At 38.3% G+C, this 22,382-nt stretch overlaps 1 protein-coding gene across 1 annotated transcript in view; it reads right to left on the reverse strand.

The window, feature by feature from the left end:
• Nucleotides 1-22,382, reverse strand: part of QSER1 (glutamine and serine rich 1) — a 44,037-nt gene that overhangs the window by 15,156 nt on the left and 6,499 nt on the right. Inside the window, exons 2-5 of the mRNA XM_066552386.1 lie at nt 12,556-12,665; nt 11,159-11,323; nt 4,154-7,852; nt 960-1,255 (exon numbers count right to left, since the gene is read on the reverse strand). Coding sequence (XP_066408483.1) covers nt 960-1,255; nt 4,154-7,852; nt 11,159-11,297 — 4,134 coding nt within the window. The 5' untranslated portion in view covers nt 11,298-11,323; nt 12,556-12,665. The remainder of the gene's footprint in view (nt 1-959; nt 1,256-4,153; nt 7,853-11,158; nt 11,324-12,555; nt 12,666-22,382) is intronic.

The following is a 22,382-nucleotide window of genomic DNA, read 5'->3' on the forward strand; positions in this document are numbered from 1 at the left end:
CCAAGGATAAAATGTAAATAAAGTCATTTAAAATTCCAACACCATTGTTATTAAGTCCTGTTTGCATCAAGGCAAGTGTGTAATTATCAGCTTGAATGAGAATTTTCTGTAGATCCTACCAACAAACTACTAACTCAAATAAACCCTTTGGAAAATGTGGTCAAAACACTCATTACTTTTTCATGACTCCTGAACTAACAAACTTAAAATTCAAAATATCTCCTAACATACCTTAATCCCTTTTATAAGTGACAAGGGAATATTTCAAACTGATAACACTTGTCTTGTGTGACAAGGCAGCATTACTTAATTTAAAACTGCACCTTAAGAGGACAAGCACAGAACAAGTAATCAAAAATATTAGAAATTTTCTAACAGTAAGAACATTGCTGGCTATGATAGCAACAAAAGGAAAGATCAACACACAGAAGAATTAAAATGGTGAAGCAACAAAACCAAACCAAACAATCAAAGACAACAAGGAAATTCACATAAACTCATGTGAAGTGTTGTACTGGTTGCTTATGGCAATAATTGCTTGTTGAAATACAAAGCAGATCCTCTTACAAAGAACCAGAAGCCAATTCCATTCAAGTTCTTTTGCAAAGTTTCACTTGAAAGTCTACTCCTATCTTAAAAAAAAAAAAAGTAGTCAAGAGCCTTTGAAAAATTTATGCTGTTTAATATTAAAATAGGTAATTCCAAGTTCTAACAGAGGTTTCCAGCACACAGATTTACTTTATTATGTATGTAGCATAAAATGGGTCATGTACATTCAAGACATGTTTGTAATCTGCACTAGAAAGACACCTTTAAGGCATTTTGGCAGCAATCAGGGAATATTAGAATAGAAAGAGAAAACTAATCTGCAGCCTTTCCTCTTCTGGTAGTTCCTTGAGGCTAAATTCATATGCAGGGGTTTTGTGCTGTGTTTCCCCCCCAGCAAATATTCAGATTACCTTTAGTGTCTCTATATCTTCAATCTTCACTACAAATTCATCACGTTCTCTGTACATCCCCTCTCCTTCACTGTCCATATTCTCCTCATCAGTACATCCTTCTATTGCAACAGTCTCCTGCATTTTTGCCAATTGTTCTGAAGTCACAGCATCCTGTTGAGCTACTTTTAAGGGGTCAGCTGGATTCATTTTCTCCTGCACATTGCCTACAGGAGCAGCTGTCTGTGGAGATTCCTGCTTTACTACAGCACTGGTGGTGGTGGCAGCAGCAGTAACAACTGTCACTTTTTCAGTTTCTGAAGAAAAAAATCCAAATTTCAGTTAAATTATCAAGGATTAGCAATGTAATATGGAGCTAGGTTTCTCTTCTTTTCTGTTACAATTTATATTAAAAGCAACTATTCTAGGAAAAATACCTGTTCTAGGAGTTAAAGTAGAAGCAGTATTTGACCACAACTAAATCTTAAACAAAACCAGAATACTGTAACTAATATACCTCTGTTTGTATTAAACTGCTACATCTGTTAGCATCTGGAATTAACAAAACTGAATGCTTTGGAAAACAATTTGATAGTTATAGACATGATCACCAGGTAATACTGCTGTACTTTGTGACAATAAGCAAACACAACAGTAAAGGTTACAACATCTTGTTATCTGCTGATAAATCTTTTGAAATTGGATTGCAGAAAGAGAAATACACATGAAATATGAAAACATTTTCTGTGTGACTTTTGGACATTTATAATTTATATCTTATGATAATGTAACTGGAAGTTCCAGATTAAAACTTTAGCAATAGCCTAATGATTTTTAATATTAACAGAGGTGACCAATGAGAACTGATGATACAAAACAAAGAAGGGAAAAGAACATTCCTTTCCTCCTCTATTCCAAAGAGCCAAAGAGAAGTCCCACCTTTCAAAATTATTCTTTCCCACCTGAAAAAAATTAGAATCCTTTTTAGATATTACTTTACAATCTTCTATGTGTGCTAGTTTTAACATTGACTTGCTGATCTAAAAGAAATCAAGTTATATTAACTATAATACCATTACTAATATCACTCAGAAAACTTAAACCACTTCACAGTTTTGTTACAATCACTGCTAATTGTTGACTTTTTCACTTGAAAAAATATACAAAAGATAATGTAACATATTTTAACAAAAGTGACTCCAAACAAATGAGTTAAAAGTCAAATTAATGTGTCAATACAAAAGCTATATACCTAATTAAGTGAAGATTCACTAAATCCATTCAATAAAATTGTTAATTTGGCATGTGAAATGTGTTCTTCCAGATACATCACCTCACATTATTGAAATATGTTCTATTTCTTCAGTGAGAGAGAGCTCTGACAGCTTTAATTAGCCACACCATTATTAGTTGCTCATGTATATTTACATATTTGTCAGAACAGCAGATAAAGGTACATGTAGTACTTAATACTATCAACAAAAGATTATGTTTTAATATTTGTCTGTCTGTACTTATTTGCAAAAACAGACAAAAAAGGCTATTACCAGAAAACCTGCAAAACACCAGCAAGAAAGGAAGAGAGATGTCATGGTTAAGCATCTTGTACAAACAATCTTGTGTGTCACAAAACAGGAAGGTGAATTCAAGAAATTGGTGACATAAATTTTACATCCTTATGGATAACAAAGAAGATACAATCATATCGTAAAAGAAATCACTGCAAAGAGAACACTAATGGAAATGCTCACTAATGGAAATGCTCACCCACCAAAAAAACCTATTTGAAAGATTTCTTTGGACATTGTACACAGAAATGGCTTAACTAAAATTAACAAACTTCAGCAAGAGGCTCATGCCTTGGCACTGCCCAGATTTCAGCTTTCTGGTAAGAAAAACAATCACTGCTTTCTTGTTTGAAATATATATTCAACTGAAAGACACAGAAGGAACGTCATCCTCTGTAAGAGCCTTTTTGAAATGCATGCACTTAAGGTAATTACATAGAAATAGCCACAGAAAAAAACAGAATAGTAATTAAGATAAAGCATTGTTCAGCATCTCAATGTATTCTGCAATGATTTCCCAGTATCTTAGGTGTGATTATTACAATTCAAGTTTAATTTTGCTATCTATTTTTCAGTAGATCATGTCACACCTAGAGAAAAAAAATTCTCCCTTTCTCCTTTAATCTAAAAAGGGAAACCATTACTTCATTCTCCCTTGTTAAGAATCAGCTTATGGGTCACAGGTTCTGAATCCTGAGAAGAGTTAAAGAAATGGTTCATTTTCTCCCTGTGATTATTTTGGAAGACAATGGTATTTCTCTGGAATTAGTACAATTATATGATTGCCTGGATTGTTTCTAATTGCTTACCAGAGGGGAAAAAAAATAAATCTTTACTGAAGAGACCTGTCCAGGCAAAAATATTCTGTATGCTGAAAATACTTCAAAACAAAGCATCATCAGTTAAAAGCTCTGAACATGGATGTACAGCATGGATGTAACACAACTGAAACTGAAAAAGTGTGGGAAAAACTAATTACTACTGTGATCAGTGGCTGCTGCCTGCCACTCCCTGCCCAAACCAATCCTTCCCAGGTTTTGCTCTTTTGTTAGTAACCTATCAACACACATGGAGCTACAACACCCCTGATCAATATGGCTCAAAATGACTCCTACCTTGGACCATGAGTAGCAGTTTACAACAAGTAAATGAGTGCAGTTTACAAGAGCAAAAGTTGTTTCACACACATATCCAGGGCAACTTGATTGTCACAGAAAATGAGTGTTTACCTAGCAAGAACTTATAACCTGCTGATGGCAATTATGAATATATTCCCTTGCTAGAATTTTTTTAAAATAGGTTTAGAACCTCTGACATGTTTTGTTGATGTTCCCAGATGAAAATCATATGTAGTGTTTCAAGCCAGAATCGAAGAGAACACACACATTATTCCAACTCCAGGCTAAAATAACTTTTTGGCATTAGTCCTATTTAAGTAGCATGAAAAAGTTTATTTACATATTTTCTAATTGTGGAAAACACTATTTTAGTCCATAGTCAATACACCTTTTGAAGAAAACTCTTAATTGTGGCCAAAATCAAATCAAATTAAAACCTTTACCTGAAGAGAGATAAAATTATTCTTTTTTTTGTCCCATCAGCTACAAAAATCTCCTTCAACATATGCACCTATAGTAACCCTTTTACCTGATTTGATCTTTTTGTCAGATGTTTCATCCAGGGCTGACAATGCAGTAGAGATGCTCTTTTGAAGATCATGGTTGCCACCCACAGAATCATCTTCATCAGAAGAAAATGAAGGCAGCGTTTCTAAATTTTTCTTAAGTTCCTCATCGGCTTTTTTGGTTGGACTTTCTCCACTGACCTCAGCAGCCACAGGTGCTGCTGCTGCTGGCTGAGGCTTTGCAGAGGGCTGTAGGCAAGGGGCACGAACTATTTGTGTGACTGGTCTCCTAGTCCTGTTTGGCATTCGTACAGCTGGAGTGGAAAACTGTTGCCTAGGCCCAGACTTTAGAAAGTCTAAAAAAGATGCAATAAATCCTGTTCTGACTTCAGGCTGTTTTTCTTCAACTTCTTTAATTTTTTGCCTCATTCTTTCCTGATGTTGGTAAGTATCATAACAACCTTCAGAAACAGGAGAAGAGTATGTGAAACACGCATCATTTCCTCTTGAATTTTGACGTTTACACTGTCCACTTCTTTTTACCTGTTTCTGGGTTGCACTGTCATCTTCTGCAGCATTTTTGTTTTGACTTTTTCCTTTGCTTTTTTTCTTCTGAAGGTTCCCTTGAGTTAAATCTTGGCATTCTTCTTCAGTTCTATTAATGGCTCCATCTGCACTTTGGGGCACAGACAGAGGCTGCAATGGAACCTTAGACTGGTTACCTGCCACTGTACCATCATCACCACCCACATTAAAATCATTCTCCGAAGCAGCACTTTCCTCACTTAGGCTCCTACCACTTGAAACAAACTCTGTCTCCCTTGCATTCAGTGCACCATCAACAGAAGCATCATTATCTTCTTCAGACTCATGACTGATGCTAGATTGTTTCTTCACTCGAACAGCCTCCTGCTCTTCCTGACCAGGACCAAGGGTGGGAGAGGTCATTCTTATTGGTACAGTCTGATCAGAAGTTTCAAGGTGCTGTTGATCCAGGTTCACAGCTTTTGTCTGTATTGTTGACACTGGGGTAAGATTTAGAGTAATTTGGCCTCCATTCAGAGAAATATTATTTCTACTTGCTGGCTTTCCAACTACAGTAGGTGAAGCACTGAAAACAGAAGACACGTGTCTGGAATCCAACGATCGGAACTGCGTTTTAGACTCCTCACTATTCTCAACAGTTTGGATTTCCTCTTCATTAGAGGCCGATTTGGCAAAGTCAGATGGTGTCACTCCACAGGCTGCTGCTGTTGCTGCTAAGATGTCATCCACGTTGGATAATATATTCCTCTCATCGCTGAGAAGCATAGATTCTGGGAAGCATATCGAACTAAGAGAAACAAACTGATTTTTTGCATCATGTTGATTTGTCTGATTAAAGTGATCTTTTGCTGTCAAATGCTGCTGTAGTGGTTTTGAAGACTCAGAAATGTCCATTTTCATTACTTCTGAATTCTGACTATGAAGCTGTTGCTGAGAATGACCCCCATTACTTTGAACAATGTGACCATCCATCTGAAGGAACGGATGTGCCACCTGCTGAGGACTCTGTATTCTTTGCACTTGTGGTGATGCCTTTGCTTGTCCTAAACCGGACTGCAGGATTGACTGGTGAAGGATTTGCAAGTCACAGGTTGACTCCAGCAGTACCTGTGCACTGGGCAAGCACAGCTGATGACCATGTCTTAAAGCATGAGGCTGCACCTGTGGTGGTGTGCTAATGACTTGGCCCTGCTGCTCTTGAGCTTTACTCTCATGTACCTTATGCATAAGGGAATGCTGCTGGTTTAGTTCCTTAGCACTCACAGCTCCCTGTGTTGTTCTCATTAAATTCGCTGTCTTTTTGATATCATGGCTTAGGCTGCTGATATGGCCAATGTGTTGGGAAAGCTGTTCCACAGAACTGACCATTCTTTCATCTTTTTTTGTTCCTTGAAGAGTAAGTCCAACAACCTGATCTTCAAGACGAGAGTTGCTTCTGATTACACTTTGAGAGTATCTGTCATTTGCTTTTGAGACCCTGTAGGATGCATCCTGAGCATTGATCTCCTCCTCTGTTAGGCTTTGAGTGGAAGATTCAAGAGCAGCTTGCTGTTGCAATGCCTGCATGTCCTGCATTGATAATTCCTCCTCCTGTTTTGACGAGGCGTACAAGTTAGAGTCAGACTTCCTTTTAACATAGGACTTTGTTTCTGAGGAAGGTCTGTTGTTCTGCAGCGTCTGGGAGTGAGCTGGGGATGCAAAAGGAGACTGGACAGATGGCAAAAACTTTTGAGACTGTGGAGAGGAGGATTCTTGTGACTGAGAGTTCTGAGAAGAATGTAAAGAAATATAGCTTTGATTAGGGCTTGAGGCTGGAAGAGTTTGTACCCGAGGAGAGGCATTAAAGGAAAGAGAAGGCGACGTTAATGTTAAGGACTGCCCTGAAGAATAGCTTTCTGAAGGACTAACAGCTGCTAAAACTTGTGACTGAGATGAAAAATTAACTTGGGACTGGGTAACTGGAGATAAACCCTGAGAGTGACTAGAAGAGTAGTTCTGAGCTTGGCTGACTGAAGAGAGTTCCCTCATTTGCCCAGAGTAGTTCTCATTTGGAACTGAGGTCAATACCTGTTCCTCTGAGGAATAATTTAGAGTCTGACTGTCAGAAGTAATAGCTTGTGATTGCCCAGAAAAAGTCAATGTTTTATACAGTGAGGGCAGCTTCTCAACCTTACTGGATGAGAAATCCTGTGAGTGGCTGACAGGTGGCACATTCTGAGCCTGGCATGAAACGTAGTTTTGGGACTGACTGACTGACAAGAGGCTGGGGAGCTGTGCTGTAGAATAGATCTGTGCTTGGCCTGTAATGACAGAACTCTGGTTTTGTGCAGTTTTGGCATAGCTTTGTGTCTGCACAGTGGGAGCTACACTCTGAGGTTTGGGGGTCTTTGTTGACCTCGGAGGCTGCTTCATGGAACAGTTTTTCACTTTTGCAGTGGAAGCAGAGGGAAAACCGGGCGATGGAATTGCAGATGTGTACGACTGAGCAAGTTCCACTGTGACTTGAGAAGTCTTCTGCTGTGGTCCTCCATTGCTCACCTGAGTAACATCTCCAACTGGACTGCAGGATAACGCTGAGTGCCTAGACGTATCCTGAAAGTTAACTCCACTTGTACTTGTTAAATAGCTGTGTAAGGAATGCTGTGAAACAGTCAGTTGAGGCTGGACAGACTGAGTACTGGAAGGCCGCTGGTGGTGTTTAATAACACTACATTCTCGCTGAAGTGCTCTGTCCATGGAAGCAGTGGAACCAGTGAAGACAGATGTGCTGTAGGCCTGAGACACCTGCTGGGCTCCTCCAAGGGTTGAAGGCAACAAACTGAACTGAGGCTGCAAAAGATGGGGTGCAGATTCTTGAGCAGAACGATATGTTGATGACTGGGGGGGTACACTGGTACTCAGAACGGAGCTGCCCAGGCGCTCAAATGTCAAAGCGGTTGGAACAGTGCCTTGGGATGTTTTAATCTGCAATAAAGGATCGTGGGCACTTAAGAGACCGTTGGATGTAGCACTGAAAGTGGCATCTTGAAGAGTAAGAGAAGGGGTAGTAGCAAAGTTTCTGCTGCTAAAGGTGTTGGGATGCTGATACGCTGACAAAGCAGAGGTTGGTGGAAATGTTCCAGAGGTTGGCAAAGCTCCAGTAACAAATAGTTCTGTGGCTGTCGAGGAATGCATACCTGGAAAAAACAAAAACAAAACAAGGAGGAAAAAGGAGCATAAGAGAGCTTTAAAAGTAACAACATTGCATTTCTTCTTGCAAGCTCTTACAGCACTTACAAATACAATGCTCTTTAGAATCACCACTCTTTTAAAAAAGCCCAGACATACATAGGGAGGCACTTATCATGGGTAATTTTCAAAATGGAAATGCAGGGTTTTTTAGAATGCCAAACTCTATAGCTGCAGTGAATTGCTGAGGGAAAACCTCATATCCTTAAGATGCAAATTGTTGATTAAAATGCTTGTACAAGATTAATTCTGCTTTGAAATGGAAGGTTCTTTATTAGTTTTTATTTCAGTTTAAAAAGGACGTCATAGTGAACTGATCAAAAGCCCTGGCCACCTTTAATAAACAGTAAAAAGGCAAAATTACACCTTAGCAGTTGTAATACATACACAGTTTAAGAAGCAATCCCATCTCCTGGAGTTACCCTCACCAATAATTTTATAACACTGTATGGGAAACATTTCAGAGCATACAGTGAAATAGCTAATGGTCTATACACTCTGCAATTCATTTTCTTAAAGGAGGAGTTTGACTTTCAGTACAAGCAGTAAATATAATTTGTATGCTTTCTGAAGTGAGAGTATGTCCCAGATATCCTCAGACAGCAATTATCTGCATGGTGCAGTAACAACTATCCAAATGAAAAGCATATTTCTTATTTGCATCCAGCCACTGGTATGATACCCTGGCTTAAACAAGATTTCTCAACAGAATACACTACTCCAGCTGAAACAGGAGAATGAAACTCCCTTGCAAGCTTTGAGACTTAGAGCAGTGATCCATATCATTCACCCTGTAACCCTGTAATCATTCACCTTGCTTTTCACCCTGTAACTTGCAGACACTGCTGAAGTTTGTGTACTGTTTCCAAAGTCTACCAAGAAGAGCGAAGAAAGACAAGTTTATTCCCAGAGAAGCTTAAAATTTTTGCAAAGGAATCAGTTTCCTCTGGGAAATTTACCAGGGTATGCAAATCGGTTTGCATTTTAACAAAAATTAAAATCAGTGAAATGATCTGACCTTTCTAGATTCTTCTTGCACACTTAAAACACTTTTTAGCTTAGCATCATTCAAGAACAAATAAACTCTCAGTAAATAAAGTTTGTTTTGAAACAAATACTTCAATTTAAAAAAAATTTCATTTTACAATACACTAAGTCTTCTTAAGCTGATTGCAACTTAATCGTACAATCGCTTTTGAAGTTTCAGGTGAAGCTGAGAAATAAATTCTTTGTTTCTCCCTTTCAGTCCAAGACAAACTGATATGAAGAGATGTGATAGTGAAGGAATGCCAAGGTATTTTTCCTTAGTCAACAATAAGGTCTTTCTGAGTGAGAAAGCACAATCAGTGTGATAATGCACTTTTCCCCCCTATTCTAAAAAACTGCAACATCATGTACAGCTGGGTTCTCTTTTACTGATCCCTACTGCTAACATAAAGGAAGGGCCATCTGGAAGCCTCAAAGAAAGGGAAGAATTTAAACCTGTTTTAACTGCAGATGTTCATTTCTCATCTAACCTGTATTTTATCTTTCTCTTCCATAAATCAAAACCCTTCCAAATACCCGTAACTTCTTAAACCAGACAAGAGCCTGTCACAGGAGCACTACTATGACAGAACTGCTGGCCTTTATATTCCAATATTTGTTCAGGAGCAGACAAAAGGCATGGCAAAGGTACTAAGTTGCATGCACAGACACACCCTCACTACCCTAAGAAATCAGAACCCTGATAACACAGATCAAAGAAACATTTGGAAGGACAAATATAACAATGTTCTTCTTTTTTTCCCCCCAAAATCAGCAGTGGGAGGTTTGGAGAAAACCCCAAAGTAAGAAACCCTTCTGAAAACAGGTCACTTTGCAGAGTGAAGAGCTCTTGCTTTCCCTCAAAGAAGTTTGTGAAGATAAAGCTCTCAATAGACACTTGGGAGGATCAAGGGTTACAGAAAAGCAGCAGAAAAGTATTAAAAGACAACAGAAAGCTCAGAGAACTGGTAATAATGAAAAATGGGCTTACTAATGAGCTCTTAGTAATGAGTACTGAGAAGTCTCCCAATCATTGGTACCAACATCAAACCTGACCCACAGCATGTCTCCCCCTTCTTCACAATTCACTGTTAGGCAGGCTGCAATGGAGAAATGCTAGGACAAAGAGAAAATTATTTCTTCCCAGCTGACATTCTGATGTGAGGATGGGTCATCATAACTCTAAACTCACAACTGATTTATATTAAGGTTGTTTGCCAGATTAGCAGTGTGCATCTTCATCTGTGCTCCTACATATCTGTTTTTGTCAATAGTCAGCTAAAAGCCACAGTCTCTAGTCTCAACTTTTTGAGCAGCTCTTCACAGAATGCAGCTGCACCTTACCCTTAACAGAATGAGTGCAAACTGTCAACAAAAGGACTGCTCCACTCTGGCTACCTTGCGTCTCCTCCCCAAATCAGAACAGCAATCATACAGCTGCACTGAGACACAGATCAGCCTGCTGATACAGAGGAAAACCATCCCACCAAAGGAAAAAAGCCACTCAAACATTTTCTGCTAGATCAGTGAATAGAACCAATTCACTGCACAGCTGCACAATCATTCCATAAGATTAACCAGAACTTGAAGCTACCCACAGATGCAGTAGCAACACTTATCTTGGTGTGACTGTCTACAGCAAGCTCAAAATCTGCAGTTTCCTGCTCTGCACAGAAGGCTTGACAGATGGGGGAGGTTTGTGGAAGGCAGTCAGTCTGCCAAGAGATGGCACATTTGTTCAGTTGTAAATTAGATCCCTTATTTCTATCTGACATGCACCTCAGACCTTCTTTTTGAGAACACCTTGGTCATTATTTCTGTGTATAAAGGGGCTAAGCTACCCATAGATTTTAGTACTAATACCACAGAAAAACTGTCATAGGGAACAGAGTTTGAGAGTGAAAGATTTGCTAGGAGGTACAGGTAGTGTGCCTGAAAATGCTTGAAGTGTTAGTGAGACTAATTCCAAACAAAGCTGGGGATATAAATTTGACTTGTTAGACAGAATAATTTCCTACGTATCTAAATTCCTACTAAACAACCAGAATTTCTGCTCATATAAATCCTTTGCTAACATAATTTCATTGATATTGAAATTTTTAAATATGGAGATGTAAAAGAGGTAGAAAACATGCAGCCTTTTCAGTTAGTCAGAATATTTTTGTTTCAAATTCTCCCAAACATTCAATATAACAATGACAAAATTTATTTAAAGAGAAAATGCTCACCTGTCTGCCAGGAAGGAGCCCTGAATTGTGGTAAAAGGGTAGATCCTGAAGAGACTGCCTGAGCAGTACGAGACTCAATAGCAGAGAGAAAATTCATAACTGAAGAAGTTTCCTTAGTGTTACCTCCAGCACTGTGCATACTGGTATCAAATATTCCTGAAAGACCTGGATGATAGCAGAGAGAAATTAAACAAAACAGATAACTCAGATGAACTTCAAAGAAGCAAAATCAAATAACAGATATATGTTCATAATTCACTAAAAAAACCCCACCTTATGAAACATTAGCAAAGTAAAGTACATTGATTTTTTCTGTGTTTAACTGTTATGCAGTGTTACAACTGTAAATTGAAACTTCAGTATACATTTTAAAACCTATTATTAAGTGTATGTCAAATATGATGCTTATAACAGTACTTAGGTTACACCAGTAAAATGCTTCCCTTATCTGAAGATTCACTGTTCTATTTTCACTTGGTTAAACATTCAGAATTCTTCCTGAAACATGTCCAACTTTTCTATATCCAGTTTCTCCCTTTTGGGCAGCTTATGGAAGTTTGGATACATCTATAAACTAAAGGGGTTTTGGTTGCATTCCCTGTTTCAACAAACACATCCATGTGTTTCCCATTGCTCAGACCTTTCCATAGCAGGGGGCTCAATGGGAAGCACTGGTGAGATCCAGTGCTGTGAGTAACTGAGATTGTGTTGAGACTGCAATTCCAACCCTCCATCACCCTGATGAAGGACCTGGCCAGGAGATACAGACTCAGCCAGCACATGAGCTCACACACCTTTCTTTGGAACCTGGGTTGCAAAGTGAGCATGAAGAGGTCAAGCCCCATCTTCTGGGGGATCCAGAGACAGGATATGATCAGGATCAAAGGCAGACCCCAGTGCAGCTGTAACACAGCCTGAGCCACTGCTACATTTTAAATGAATTTTAACTTTTCCCCAGCAGGGTCTCGGTGTGCACATGGCAGTACAGCAGCAGAGTGCTCCAGCTCACATCAGTTCTGCTGTTTGCTTTAGCCTGGAGGAGCTGGCAGCATTTCTGCCACTGGCCTGAAGGTACACAACTTTTGCCCTCATACATAGGCCAAATCCTGAAAAGCTGTATTTTAAAAAATAAGTGCAGCTTTTCCAAAAAACAAGATTCCAAGCATAACCTCCCTTTATATTTTCCTTTCTACTTACAACATTTTGATAAAAAGCTAACAACTGTTACCTTCCTGCTACACACTCAGCTATTCTAATACCAATTGCCACCACTTATATGACAAACTCCCTTTGATTATAACATTATAACTTTAATCTAAATCACATAACAGTTGGTTTGTTTTTTTCTTTTTCCTCTGTAGCTATTTAAGCAGTATTCTCATGATCAGGACAGTTACCAGCAGGATGTTGGGTAGTTGAGTATCCAGGAAGCTGATGAGAAGCTGTGTATGTCTGTCTGTGAAGATCTGTTTCTGAATGTGATGAATGTCCTCCTCCATAGCTTAAACTAAGGAAGAAATTAAACATTATTAACAAAATGTTCACCTATAGAAACAAAGAACAGTTATGAAGTATCAATCACAAGCCAAAAAGTTACAGAAAGACAGGGAAACAAAAGCCCAAGATCAGATAGATCTAGTTGTGCTAGAATATCACAAAAAATGTTAAGCAGATTAAAAATGTACTATTGAAACCTAAAAAGCCAAAGGGTTTAGGGTGGGGAAAAACCTTACAAAAATCAAAGCTGACCACATAAGAGTTTATAAAGGTCTAGGTCAGAAAGACAGAGTTCAACTGTGAGAAACACTCACTGGGCACTTCTTGTAATGATTTACTGATAGCAAGTCTGCAAAGCAGATGACTATGAATACATGCCCACTTTAACATTTCCATTTTTAATTCCATTGAAACTTACAGGACCTCATTTAATTAAAAGGCTGAAATGACTAGGAAGCTGTAGGAGCAATAGTTTTTAAAACGGTTTTGGTACTTTTGGTACAATTTAATAAAATTGACAGTGAAAGCACTACCAAGTGACAAATCCATCTTCAGACCTCCTAGCATTAAATGCAAGTTAATGATTCACAGCTTTTATTTAACATTTTTAAGTGAGTCACCTAAATTAACATGATGTTTCAATCAGGCTTAATGGAAGCATACATAAAATATAGATTGTCTGGGTCCATGCAAAACCAATAATGCAGAAAAGAAACAAATGCAATCTAAACACCAAGCAACCTTAGGAACTTGCCAAAAGTCCTAATGATTTCCAGTTTTAAAAGCAGAAAACAGAGTGAGAAGCAAAACAAAACCCCAAACTTTCAAGCTTCCCCAGACTCAGCTCTGCATACCACCTGTCAAATGGAAGAAAATGAAGGCCAGCACCACCAAGAAATCATTTACCTGTTTCTTTTCTTGCTTTTGGACACCAAGTTTATGGGTAGCTGCTACTTACTCCAGTGCACATGTGAGACTGCTTCAATTTCAAAATTCAAGTGTAAACAAATGCCAAAACAACCCAAACAAGAAAAGCCACAGCCCTCCCTGCTGCCTGCTCCAAGGGAGACTTCCCTTATCTTTCATCCCTGGGGATGAGGGGCAGGCACTCTGCACCAGGAAAAATTAAACTCTCCATGCCAGGAATCATGACATCATGGGAAACTTTTATAGAAGACACCAAATAATATAAAAACTGGCAACACTGCTGGCTTTGCTTCATTTTCATTAAGAGGCAGATGAGCCTCTTAGAGCATTGTGACCTGCAAACATCATGAAGCAGCAAGAGCCTGTCTGTGCAGGACTTTCCTGCCGGAGATGCACTATCAGGGGATGTATTTTCCACTTCAGCAATGCTCTATAGTGAGCATGCCAGGCTACAGCACAAGCCTAAAGAATGAACCAAAATCCTTTGAAAAAACAAAGAACCTCAGCTACTGCTTTTCTCAGTTGTGCTCATTGTCTAGCACTTTAACACCTTTCACAGCAGTAATTGCAATTTAGAGAATTGCCAAACCTAAATTCAGAGTCAGCAGATCCCTGTGCTTATGCTGTAGAGGACAGATCTTTGTGCAGTTCAACTCTATGCATCAGCAACTGATTTCTATTATATGCTGACTGAAATCTAACTATTTGCATCACTGCTATGGACAACTGGCAGACATGATTGCATGACACTCTAGATTATTTTTTTATTTACAGCATTAAACAATTTCTATTATTTCCAGACCAAAAAAAAAATTGCAACAGTGTTCTGCACATAAAACATTATGCAAGTAATAAAGCCAATTGAAGTGCAAGTATTTTCACCAAAAAAAACATTAAACTTAAGGTAGTTTGGGGTTTTTGAACAAACTTGCATAGCTGGGAAAAAAACCCCTAAACACAGAACTTCAGGGACATGAAGCTTTGTTCGGGTCTTTTTAAGAAATAATAAAGCACTACATGAGAAAATAAGTTTCTAAACTGAAGCATGGCAGATTGCTCATAAGAATTATCTTCACTAACAAAAATGTTGAGCTTGTGGAAACTTTCCTGCAACAGCAATAGGTTGTATTTAGATTTTCTTGCAAGTTTACCTAAAACTTTTACCTATATAAAAGTATGTGGTGCTGACTTCTCTTTCATACACAATTTAAAGGCAAACTCTAAAGTCCTGCAGCAGCACAGCTTCCTTTTCCCATTCTGTATTTTCAGGTGAGAGGCACTCTGGTGGTGTTCAGGCAACCAGGGCTACACTTGGCACCAAAAGCTCTTCCAGATGAGGCAAGACCCTAAACCCAGTACAGTATATCAAGCAATTTCACCTCATTCCTCCTCTTTAATTGTAAAAGCAAAAGGTCATCAGCAAAAAGTGTATGAACTTTAATTAATCACCTGAAAATTAAAAAAATTTGTTGTGAGGGTTTTTTTATTTGTTTGGGTTTTTTGTTTGTTTATTTTAAATTTCTATTTATTCTGGTTGTTCAGGACTGTGATTAATTTCTCCCCTCTTCATTCCTGTATAATAAACACCTTTTTTTGGTAAAGGGCAGGCACAGTACACACAAATACCACGAGACACCATAACACAAGCCTGCAGACCAGAGGCAGAATCCTCTGGAAGATAAAAGTAACTTGTAAACCAAACTTGGACAAAGACTTTGTAACAAGGAGTGTGACAGAATTAGCACTAGGATACAAAATAACCTCTAGACTTCAGCACTCAGAAACATTGTTAATTACTAGAACCTCAAAATTCTAGTAATGCTGGGCACCAAGTATATGATGGTGCCTTTTTTTTTTTTTAAATACAAACTCCCAGCTCATAGTTAATGCAACCGCAACCTCAAAAATGAATCTGTCTTTCAATAAAAAACATTGTATTTATTTGAACAGTTAATTGTTTATTGTATAATTACTGCTTGCTGGAATGTAGATTCTTATCTCAAAAAGCCTTGCATATATGCCTTCAGTTTACATAAGCTTATCCTAAACAAGCACGGCAGTCTGAGAGATTACTGCCTTAAGGTTTCTTTTTATAAAATTTAACTTTTCAACAGATGAATTTACACAGAATGTAATTCACATATCAAAAATACATCCAGCATGGCAAACACCCTTATGGCTACCAAGCTCTGCATGCTCTTGTTGGAAGTTTGTTACAGTTGTGCAAGTTGTTACTTGTCCTGAAATGTCAGATAAGTTACTGAAGAAACATTCCCATTACTCGGTACTTTGTTATGCACTGCTCCAAAAGCACTTGGCCCTTAGCACTGATTATCACAGTGATTTCCCACTCCCACTGTCATAGTGAACTGCACAATGGAGTGATTACTGCTAGGAAATAATATTAATTTGACACACTAATTTGGAGAAGAGTTCCCCCAAAGTATTTTTCATTGAAAAGATAACTATTACTCTAAATGAGATATCCTGTATAGAGTTATTATTTGTCATTGCTGTAATAATGCAATCAAAAAGTGTGTATGACAATGGAAGTTAAATGACTCAAGTACTAATCTGATTTTTTTCAGCTGCATCAGCTGGGCTAATAGAAGATTTTTACTTGTCCAGTAAAATTTCTGGAAGAAAACTGTTGAGTCGTTGCACTTCATTGTTACTAAAATACCTCAACCTTGATTTACAACTCCTTTTCGTTAGCTCAGATTAAATCTGTCAGGAATGGACCCTTCACACATCTGTTTGCATTGCTGATCATTTCTTTTCAAAGCATTCTTCAATCCAATAGTTTCATACGAATTCAGGTCTCCATCTGCAAAAGCTTATCCAGTCCCACTGCACTCACCACCCTCCTCAGGTGCCAAGGCAGTTATCAGGTTTATGCTTCACACAAGTGAGGGATGCATTTCCCAGCTTCACACTCAGATTGAAGCATCATTTTTACATGGAAGCAAAATTTAGCTGCAATAAACACTGGACATAGAAGTAAGTACTTTTATTTCTTTTACTTTCTTCAAATAACCATGCTCTCCTAGGCACCCATACAGAATAAAACACAGAAACAGAAAACAAGCACTTTACCTAAGTATTTTTTCCCCTTTCCATGTAATGATACCCCTTTACTAACTATTAAGTTTTTTTTTTTCATTTTTTACTTTATTTTCTGGGTAAATCTTCATTACAGCTCATCAGTTTTTAAGGTTGATTGATTATTTTGATTTGGTGCTTTCTGGGGGGGTTGTTTGGGTTATGTTTAGTTTAGTAACAGTAATCATTCAAGTACCAGGGAAACTCACAATGCTTACATGGAAAGCAGACCAGAGGGTGCAATCCCTTGTCCTTAGGCACTTGTACCTCCTGCCTCTCACAGAAAGGAAAAGTGCTACAGAAACCCCCAGATTAAATCCCAGAGCACTTCCAAAGTTGTGCTCCAAGTGAACCTGGACACCTACAAGACAAGTGGGTGCACAGGGAACTCCTGGCTCCAGGACACCCCAGAGGTGCTGCCGGCACCCTGAGAAGGGAACTCAGTGCCCCAGCACAAGTCTGAGACCAAAACAACCAAGCCCAAACAACAAAAGCCACCAAGCCAGCATGCACACAAGGCATCAGATGTGAGGCAGAGCAGAAATTTGATCTCAATTTTGCCTTACTGAAAACAAGAGCTCCTGTGAGAAGATGACTCGGCACAGCCCCCTTCTAATGAAATCACCACAAAGGAGATTAAAAAGAACAGTGATAGCCTCATACTGGCAAGAAAATACCTTTAAAATCACACCTTGCATTTTATCTTACTTGAGATATATGTGAAATAGGGGAAATATCAAACTTCCCTCACTATCCCAAAGCTCAGACACTTGGCAAAGGAGTCTCTCTCCAACCAGCTATTCAGCTGTGCTATAGCCAATTCCACTCAGAGACAGAAAGCAAAGCCATAAAACCGACAAATGCACTGCTGAATATTGAAAATGTCATCCAAAATATAAGATACAGAAACTGACACACAGCTTACATCTCTTTTTGTCCACTGGATTTGATTTTAGATGTGTAAAATGCAGTTCCAGTTTGTATTACCTGCTGGCAAGTACATCGTTAGGAATAATATTTAATAGCTTTAATATTAGATATTAGAATATACAGTATATATAGATATTAGAATATATAATTAGAATAATAGCTTTAATATTAGATACAATGTTTATTACTTTCCTTAAATACTTCTCTTTGTTATTTTGCCTTTACTCAAGATCTCCTGGAGAAAGAATGGAAGAGCATTACTTGAAAACTTCACTTGAATTTAACACAGATGAAACAGTGGGTAGATGGCCCTTCAACTACTCATTGTAACAGCAATAGTTCCCTGTTTGCTACAGTCATGCTAGAATGTAATTCAGCACCCAGGGGTTACCTGCAGCTCAGAATAAAATCAAAATTTAAAAGCAATGTTACAGCTAGATTACTTTAATCCAGAAATAGGTTTAATCTTGTATTTTAAAAAAGCCATGACCCTAAGAAGCAGAGGAGGGAGTTGCCCAGGAAGAAAGTTCAATACCATTAGTAACACCAAGTCACTCCTGTCCAACACACTGATGGAAGTTAAAAGCACAGAAAGCCCTTAAAAACAACAGAAAACAGAAATGGAGGATGTCCGAATAATTCATTCCAATGGAAAACAAATGCCTTCTCAGCCCAGAAACTCAATTCAGTGCAAAATATTTTTTAAATGTATACAATATGTGATTTTTCACTTCTATTTCCCAGCCACAGACATACTGGAGGGAGGGGGAAGACAGTGCAAACACAAATTTGGGTTGAAGCCTGAAAATGTTGGCAGGTTCAAGAAAAATAGGAAACCAGCCTACTCCCTGCATCTAATTCCCTTGATCCTCTCATTAGATTATACAAGACAAGACAAACCTTAACATCATATTTGCAAAAAGAGAAAGAATATTTAACAATCCAGACCAGCTGCAGTGTCCATGTGTCCTGGGGTGACTCTATGATGCTGAATTGTATCCCCATTCATCTGTTTAGCCCAGAAATCAGTTTTGTGCCTTTAAACCTAGATCTGAGAGTGAAGCAGGGGAAGGAAAAGGAGTGGAATTTTATTTTTAACTGTATTTAAAAACATAGAGATTGCCTGCACACAGATATGTTTGCTCTACACTACAAGAAACAAAAGAAAAAAAAATTGCTACTTGAAAAATAAAGCCCACTGCTGAAAAATCAAAAGAAAATAATCTCAAACTAATACCTCAAGGTACATAATGCATGCTTTTAAGAACAGGATACATCTCTAGCATTTGCTTAGCCTGTTCTTTTATTATAGCAAGAAAAAATAGATATTGATATTTTTAAGTATTATTAACATTATTCTTTAAGGTAGATACTTTTGGAAAGATGGAAAATACAGAATGAGACTGCAGTACTGAGGGAAGTCAGTAAAGCACAGAGGAGCAGCATTGACTGACAAGCTCCAGTGTCTGTTGGTTATGGCACATTCTCCCTGTTAATGCAATTACACACTACATACCCCGTATAGAATATATCCCATCCTAACACACCAAAGGCAATCACCCTCCTCTTTCATTAAAAATGAAACTATAATGTTAATTTTCCCCTTCAACTCAAAGGCAGAGCCAGCAAGAGCATGGCTGAGGCTGCCACAATGTGGGCCAAGGATTGCCTGGAGGTACTTGTGAGAGGAAACTCTCATTACTTCCTCGCTTTCTAGGAGCAGAGATAAGGAGCTTCTAAGAAATAGATTTTGAGGTAGAAAATTACATGCAGAGAGCTGCCTCAATAAGCAAAAGTTCACACTGTTCCTGTGATTCTTCACCTGAATATGTATCACTTCTTAAGGAAATAAAGATATTTTATGACACAAAAGGTCCATCTCCCTTTTATTCCCATGTTAATGTGTCTGAACTCCTTATGCTTGATCCTTTTAAAAATGAAAAACAGGAAAGCCAAAATAATCTTACTGGGACTTCAATACCTGAGTGCAAGTGCCGGCTTGTCTGATTAAGTAACCTGCAGAGTTCTTAACAACAAAGACAATATAATTCTGTTTAAAAAAAAAAAATCAGTTAAACTCTGTCCTGAAAATATGTATGTGAAAACTAATATTCAGATAAAAACAAGCTATTTATAAACTTCAATTACTACTAAGTGACTGGACAAACTACTTTATGTCATTTTTTAATGCATGCAACCTAAACGAGCTTTCTTTATGAGGTTATTTATGACTGAAATGCAGTACATATGACAAAATAATTTTTTTTTTAAATCAGAACTGATAAATTTGGAACCGCTTCTCTTGGCTTTGACAAAAAAAACTTTGCAACTTAACCAAAACAGAAACTTTGCAGCTTACAAAAAAGAAACTAAAATTCAACTACTCTACAATGTCAGTCTAAAGCTCCTGATGCATATTTGAAGATTTCAAGGTCTGGAAAGGAGCTTTCAGTGCTTTCCTGCTCTGAATATTCAAGACTAACTTTGATGTCCTTATTAAGACAGTATCATTTAAACAGACACTGTAACACATTCCTCCCAATTTGCATTATAATGCAGTGTCAGAAATAATTTTAAGACATTTGTTTGCCAAGCAGTGCTTTGGGGATTCATACATCTTCCCTGACAGCTTCTACTCAATCAGTGCCTGCAGAAACAGCAGTCCCATTATGGCCTGTGTAGCTTCCACCACTCTAAGGTCTGCAATCTTATTTTCTTGCCTTCTGAGACACTGGATTATTTTGTCACTACATTTAATTATCTTCTTCTCTTACCTTCCCTCTGTGAAAGAACTTTTGCTTTACCCAGCATAAAGAGAATAGCTGCGATTTTTATATAAATACTTCTCTCTTAGAGTTTTACTTACAATTTCAAAAGATTTTTGTAGCAGACAGTAATGGAAATCTAACACTTTCTCTCTGATATGTGATGCTATTCTGTTGCCAAAAGTGTACTTGGGGCATATTCAAAACTCTTCTCTAGATCATTCCAGTACTAATGGTTGAACACACAGCATAATCCTCTATTACAGCTGAGATACACACAAAAAGATTCCACTACTTTTAAGAACAAAATTTTATTTCAAAATATAAAAATCAGCAGAGCGTTATCTCAAGATGTGGGTTAGCCACATCAGAGCCTTAATAAAATCACAATTCATTTTACCTATTGAAATGCTTTTCAACCCTCATCCTCCCAGTTATTACAGCATTGTATTTTGTGGCAAGCTTGAGCATTACCTTTAGGGTACTAAAGGAATACTTGATATCCCATTTCTTACTAAGCCCTTTATTTTCCATTTCTATGGAAAGGATGATGCTGAAGCTGAGGTTTTCATCACAGAAAGAGGTAAGAAGTGCAGATACATGTGTGCTGTACACTGACACAGCCATCTTATGCTGTCAGTGGGTTCCCTTCATCACCAAATCTGGAAGCACTTTCCAGTTCCACAACCCATGGAATACCTTGTGCTTCAGCCAGGCACAGGGAATAATCACTCTGATTTAGAGCCCCCACCACTGAGTCTCCAGTACTGAAAAAAGGCATTTTCTCCAGGTTTTGTCAAGTTAAAGTGCACCCCTGTGAAGAGCAGTGGTCTCATGGCCCACAGCCACTGGCATAGAATGGGGAGCTGCTCAGTGACCACATCTGAGATCACACATCCTGCCACTCTACAGCCAAAAATCCAGGGCCATTAGATGGGCTCTAAGCCTCCCAACACATCCACATGTCCAGCACAGTGTTTTTTCCACATCCCACAACACACTACAAGGGCTAAGCAGCTCATATGAGCTCCTTCAGATTCATAACAAGAGGTATCCCTATGACTAACACCACTTCCATCCCAGTTTGGGAGGTGTGCCCAGGAAAGATCTAACATGTTAACAACACAGTTCATCATAAAACGCAGCAGCAAAGAGTCCTTTACGTTAAAGGAAGCATCACAGGGTGTTATTAACCAAGTTTATAAGGAAAACTAGCATAGCTCTTGAATTTAGCTCTTAAACCTCTTCACAAGTGCTCTCCTCATCCTAAAACAGGTTTAAATTTACATTTTTAACCTTACAAAGGGGACTCTGGCTATCATTTCATTTGCAACAAGTCACTATTTAGCTGAAAATACCAGATGAACCCAGTTGCTTGTGAATGCTTCAACCAGAAAACGTGCATTGTTCCAAACTGTAGAAATACAGTCACAGCTACAAGGCATTTACTTTGAGATAGGAAAAACCACACTATATTAAACAAATTCATTGAATATGCCCCTGATACTGATTTGAGCTTTCATGATCATCGTGTCTAAACAAAAACAAGTATTAACCCAGATCAAAACAGCATACACACATGAACTGAAAAAATATCCTTTAGTTGGTGAAAAAACCTGTATCCTCTTAAAAACAATAACAAAAGGGAGTTTTTTGAAGGGGAAAAGATGAAAATCCCATCTCTCTCCAGTGGTGCTGACTATCAGCAAACTCCAGCTCACCAGTGCCAGCAGCTGAAGGTAGTTAGCACATGGCTGTGTTCAGAGCAGGGAGGAGTTGGCTTTCTACAATCACTCTTTGCACAGCAAATGAACAAATGTTCAGATTCAAGAAAAACTTATTGGAAATCCTGTTCTTGGCAGACTCAGCAGAACATCATGAAATGGGCCGAGCATGGGGATTGAAGGATTATTCACTGTCTAGCACTGGAATTTTTGACACGAAGATGAGAGAAAGTAAACAGGATGTGGTGTGAAACACCAAGCTGCCATATTTCTGAGAGG

Source organism: Molothrus aeneus, chromosome 6, assembly GCF_037042795.1.
Source record: "Molothrus aeneus isolate 106 chromosome 6, BPBGC_Maene_1.0, whole genome shotgun sequence".
In the NCBI taxonomy this organism is placed as follows: domain Eukaryota; kingdom Metazoa; phylum Chordata; class Aves; order Passeriformes; family Icteridae; genus Molothrus; species Molothrus aeneus.